Genomic DNA, 6,128 nt, shown 5'->3' with positions numbered 1-6,128 from the left:
CTGCTGTGTATGGATAAGTGGCCACATCTCCCAGGGGTACCACAACATCAGCTCTGATCCACAACTCCTGCTGAGTTCTTTTTCTTTCTTTACCTCTGTAATACCATTTCTTTCTTTTAGATTTGGCTATATATATTTCTTTTCCTTTAGTAACTAGTATAGATAGTCTATGTGTTTTAATAGGGATTTGATGTATCAATATCAGCTGTCTGTCATATTGGCAACACGGTCTCTGTAATGCTCTACTTCTCTACCATTTCAGATAACCATAGTTTCTGAGACACCCCATTTATTGAACCACCACTACTCTGAAATAACATGATTCTGTGTACATAGGGTAAAGGGCATTTAAGAGGAAAAAATTCAATTTGTTTACGTAAAGAGATGAAAAAGAACAACATTTTTAGGGGAAGGTAATTTTACCTGCTTCCCCTTACCTACCATATAATTTCAGTGTGTACTATAGGAGACACTGAGAATTAGTAATTAAGTTAATTACAGATAGATTAAATTATTGAGGTCAAGATCTCTTTAGAAAACTTAATGAATTACTGGGGAGCCTGGGCAGCTCCATCAGTTAAGCATCTGTCTTTGGCTCAGGTCATGATGTCAGGGCCCTGGGATTGAGCCCAGAGTCTGAGTCCCTGCTCAGTGGGGAGTCTGTTTCTCCCCCTTCTGCTGCTTCTCTCTGCCCTTGCTCACTCACTTCTCACTCTCTCTCTCTGTCTCAAATAAATAAATAAATATTTAAAAAAAAACAGAAAACATTGTGAATTAGTCTGTCTGGGCTACAGTAGCAAATACATGTAAAATATGTAACAGTTTAAGCAGAATAAAGTTCTATCTGTCACATAGTGGATGTGCATGATGGTGAGTAAATGAATGAAGAGTACTGGAAACACAGGCTCATTGCACCATGTGATTCCACCATCCCCTTTAGCCTCCGGGCCATTTGCATCCAGCTGGCCCAAGGGGACAGAGACTTTGGAGGAAGAGCAGAATTCAATATATAGATTGGCTAGAACTCAGTCACAAGCTACACTTCAGTGTAAGGGAGGCTGGAGTATGTAGTCTAGCTCGGTCTCCAGGAAGAAGAGAACAAAGTGGATTTGGGTAATATTCTAGTAGTCTCTGACACACTTAGTATGCCTCAGAATTCAGGTGAATGAAAAGAGGGAATCTTCTTTAGTCGAGATACTAGGGAGCACTACAATATTTCAGGTAGGAATTGATGGTGGTCAAAACTAAAGCACTGAAACAATAAGTAGGAAACTTATATATGAATTATTTAAAATGAAGAATCAACAAGATCAGATATTGATGTGAGGGATAACCTAAGTGACAATACCTGGTAGCATCCTCTGTGTGAGAAGCCATGGAACAAACCTGGTTATAGTCAAACTATTGAATATGAATGTATTGGTATATAAAATAATATTCCAAGTAATCTCCATAAGGGAGATTAAAAATAAAAAAGGGTTCTCGGGGGCCCCTGGGTGGCTCAGTGGGTTAAGCCTCTGGCTTTGGCTCAGGTCATGGTCCCAGGGTCCTGGGATCGAGCCCTGCATCGGGCTTCCTGCTCAGTGGGGAGCCTGCTTCCCTTCCTCTCTCTCTGCCTGCCTCTCTGCCTACTTGTGATCTCTTGTCTGTCAAATAAATAAATAAAATCTTTTAAAAAAAAGATAGGGTTCTCTTTCTCAAGTATTCCATTGTCTACTCAAGAAAGATGTGCAGAGGATGAGGTTCAGTCAGACATGTTGGTGGGATGGCTGGTCATGGAAATTAGAAGAAAAGATCTGGTCTATACATAGAGACCTAGAGTCTACTAAGCAGGGGATGAAGCCACAATGGAATTGGATGAGTCATTAGAGGAAATAATTTTTAAAAATGGGAAGAGAAGATCAAAGAGAAAAATATTCTGATACCACAAATTTCCAGGCTTGGAATAAAGATGAAACCTATTGAAGGAAGTGATAAATGTCTACTTTCAAAATTGGAGAGTAAACACCCAATTCTTCCTTTGCTACGACCTAAGCCCAGTAGTATTAAAATTTACAATCTTCCATGCCAGTTCAGACAGACACCAGTTACCTCCTAGCTCTGGGTTCATTCTCAGTCTAGTTGGTGGAAGAATTTCTGATTGTTCACAGTGTTTTTGTACTAACCACTCCTTCCACTGGAGAGATTTTTTCAAAGACTCCAAAACATTGTTCTTTTATTTCCATATGTAATAAAACTAGTATGTGATTCTGCAATCTCCATTAAGTTGTAAGGTGCTACAGACCAGAGACTATATCATATATGACTAAATGGATGAATAAACTGTTTTTCACATGTTTATAATTTTTCTGCAAAGCTTAACAAAATTTCTAGCACATGGAAATTAGGTACACTGACAAACAGGGAATCCCCCCAACAATTTATTGGATTTAGCACACCTAAGTATAGACACAAAAATCACAGGGGTCAAAAGAGGTGATTTAGGAAGACCATTACACACAGTAACTTTACTAATAATTCTGGATTCCTCTCCTCTTTCTGCTGAAGGATCCATGAGAGGATGAGAGGAGACAACGAGTCCTTTACCCTTGGTTTCATTCTCCTGGGAGTCAGTGGTCAGCAGCAACAGGAAGACTTCTTCTTCATCCTCTTCCTGTTCATTTACCCCATCACACTGATTGGGAATCTGCTCATCATCTTGGCCATTCAGTCTGACATTCGCCTTCACAACCCCATGTATTTTTTCCTTGCCAATCTCTCCTTTGTTGACATCCTCTTCTCCTCTGTAACCATCCCTAAAATGCTAGCCAACCATGTCTTAGGCAGCAAGGCCATCTCCTTTAGGGGATGCCTAACACAGATGTGTTTCATGATTGGCATGGCTAACACAGATAGCTACATCCTGGCTGTGATGGCATATGATCGTGCTGTGGCCATCAGCCGCCCACTTCATTACACAACAATTATGAGCCCACGGACATGTGTCTTCCTAGTTGTTGGGTCTTGGGTGGTTGGAAATACCAATGCCCTCTCCCACACTCTGCTCACAGCTCGTCTGTCCTTCTGTGGCAGCAAGGAAGTAACCAACTTTTATTGTGACATTACCTCTTTACTCAAGCTATCGTGTTCTGACACCTACTTTAATGTGAAGATGATGTACCTAGGGGTTGGTGTTTTCTCCGTGCCATTACTATGCATCATCATCTCCTATGTCCAGGTCTTTTCCACAGTCTTACGGGTTCCATCCACCAAGGGTGTGCTCAAAGCCTTCTCTACCTGTGGTTCTCACCTCACAGTTGTCTCTCTGTATTATGGGACAGTCATGGGCATGTATTTCCGCCCTCTGTCTAGTTACAGCTTAAAGGATGCAGTGATAACTGTGATGTATATCGCAGTGACCCCAATGTTAAATCCTTTCATTTATAGTCTGAGAAACCGAGACATGAAAGCTGCCCTGGGGAAACTCTTCAGCAAGACTCTCTTCCTAAACAGTGTGAGATCATTGAAGAGTTAATTGGAGTCACCAATTAGGATGAACTTAGAATCCAGCCCCAATATCCTCCCCCTCCAAGAAGCCACCTTTTTCTCCCAGGCCGATGCCACTCAAGTCTGCAGACTTCCCTTTGATTTTTTCAGGTTCCAGAGTAGAAGTGGTGTCAGCAATATGTAGCTTCACCCTTTCAGACATCAGGTATAATTGAGTAAGAGTCAATATTATCTTTGAATATCACTTTTTGTTAGGATTCTTTCTTTTTTTAAAAAAGATTTTATTTATTTATTTATTTGACAGAGAGAAATCACAAGTAGGCAGAGAGGCAGGCAGAGAGAGTGAGAGAGGAGGAAGCAGGCTCCCTGCTGAGCAGAGAGCCCGATGCGGGGCTCGATCCCAGGACCCCGAGATCATGACCTGAGCCGCAGGCAGCGGCTTAACCCTCTGAGCCACCCAGGCACCCCAAGGATTCTCTCTTTCTAGGTTTTTATGTAATATTGAATTCCCTCATTATGTAATTCATTTATTCATTCTCTTAACCTCATCTATTCCACCTTCTCTCCTTCTTTGCCCTAACACTTTCATCTTTGGAAGGGGCATTAAGTTTAGTCTCATTCACTTGTAGGCAGCAATGCCTGTCTAACTAGTCCCTCCCTATCCGTCCACTTTATTCAGATAAGGCAATGTTACATAAGTACAGATCTAGAACATCCTTCCTCATCCCCTGTTCCCCAGATCCACCAGAAAAAACAGTTGGGACACACCATTAGCCCTTCTCGTGTTCATGTTGTGTGTGAGCACACCCTTGGGAAGCCAGCCCTTCATACATCATCTCCACCCATTTCAGACCACCAATGTTTTAATTGCCAGTTCCAATTTTCTATCAAGCTACTACTCTAAAGAGGATATCTGTCTGCTTACTGCTGGACATTATGGGCTATAAAATGTGCGACTTGCTATGAAGAAATGATGGACAGCCACACAAAATGGTGCAATAGCTTCTCTTCTGGTTCTTTTACACACTTTGAGTTTCTGCATCTACCACCAGGTGAGGAAAGCCTAGTCCAGAGTAAGTGTCTACTCCTATTAGTCCCAAGTGTTGGCTCCTAGGGCTACCGACATCAGTCTCACTTGTCAGCTGAAGTCAGGGCCTTCCCCACAGAATAGATGCTGTGGAGCCATCTGTAGTCTCTATCTCTTTTGCTAACAGACAGAACAGTTCTTATTGGCATTTTGTGCCTTACAAAGTGTAAGAAAAATATGCCTAGATTCAGGCCACCTCTACATTATTGCAGGACTCTAGGTCTACTCATTTCATAGACCCAGGTGGCCACCTCAAGTGAGTGCTTCAGGATATCTACTTGCCCATTCCAATATCCTTCCGAACTTGGAAGTGAGTTCTGATGGGTTTTCAACTCATCCTACTTTAATGCATTCCTCAAATTCCCACTGTGATTACTACAGTGCTGATCCTGATATGAAGATCTTTTTAACAGGACAGCTTGCCAATGTCCTTCTGCTGGGCCACATATAATTAGGCAATTGGTAACTTCCCATGAGTCATTAAAAGCCTAAATTTTTAGGCTTTTACCACTGTGCAGTCAGTGTCATATTCTGAATCTACAGCTATTGCAAATTTTTAACCTTTAGCTATATGTGGCTGTAGAACCCTTGAAATGTGCTGAGTAAATTGAAATGTGTTGTGAATGTAAATTACACTCAATTTTGATGATGATAAAATATCAATACTATTTTAAAATATTGATTGCATGTTGAAATGACAATAATTTGGACATATTGGATTAAATAAATATATTATCAAAACTATTTTCACGTGTTTCTTTTTCCTTTTTTCTCCAGGTTTATTGCTCATCTATTCATAAAACCAACCCTTCTTTCACTGGTCTTCTATTATTTTCTTGGTCTCTATTTCATTTATTTCTGCTCTGATCTTCTTTGCTTCCTTCCTTCTGCTAGCTATAGGCTTAGTGTATTCTTCTTTTTTGTTCCATGAGGTATAAAATTAAGCTGTTTAATTGACATTTTTATTTTCTTTTAACATATTATTGCTATAAACTTATCTCTACAAATGCTTTTGCAGAATCCCATGGGTTTTGATATATTGTATTTTTATTTCCACTCATTTTCATTTATTTTCCCTGATATTAATTTTTATCTTTAAAAAATTTTTTTTATTATTTTATTAACATATAATGTATTATTAGCCCCAGGAGTACAGGTCTGTGAATCGCCAGGTTTACACACTTCACAGCACTCATCTTAGCACATACCTTCCCCAATGTCCATAACCCAACCACCCTCTCCCTAGCACCCTCCCCCTGACAACCCTCAGTTTGTTTTGTGAAATTAAGTCTCTTATGCTTTGTCTCCCTCCTGATCCTATCTTGTTTCATTTATTCCTTTCCTATCCCCCAAACCTGCCATGTTGCCTCTCAACTTCCTCATGTCAGGGAGATCATATAATAATTGTCTTTCTCTGATTGATGTATTTCACTGAGCATAATACTCTCTAGTTATATCTATGTCATTGCAAATGGCAAGATTTCATTTCTTTTGATTTCTTTTGATATATATATACCATCTCTTCTTTATCCATTCATCTGTTGATGGACATCTA

At 40.1% G+C, this 6,128-nt stretch overlaps 1 protein-coding gene across 1 annotated transcript; it reads left to right on the top strand.

The window, feature by feature from the left end:
• Positions 1–2,560: 2,560 nt before the first annotated feature.
• On the top strand, positions 2,561–3,514 carry LOC122907337 (olfactory receptor 1A1-like). Its single transcript, XM_044250237.1, has one exon. The coding sequence runs from the start codon at positions 2,561–2,563 to the stop codon at positions 3,512–3,514; it is 954 nt and encodes a 317-aa protein (XP_044106172.1).
• Positions 3,515–6,128: the final 2,614 nt, after the last annotated feature.

This window comes from Neovison vison, chromosome 5 (genome assembly GCF_020171115.1).
Source record: "Neovison vison isolate M4711 chromosome 5, ASM_NN_V1, whole genome shotgun sequence".
In the NCBI taxonomy this organism is placed as follows: Eukaryota; Metazoa; Chordata; class Mammalia; order Carnivora; family Mustelidae; genus Neogale; species Neogale vison.
This window is presented reverse-complemented; position numbering and strand designations above follow the sequence as displayed.

Excerpts from the sequence above, each read along its gene's own strand:
- LOC122907337 (XM_044250237.1), top strand. The coding sequence starts at position 2,561 with ATGAGAGGAGACAACGAGTCCTTTACCCTTGGTTTCATTCTCCTGGGA.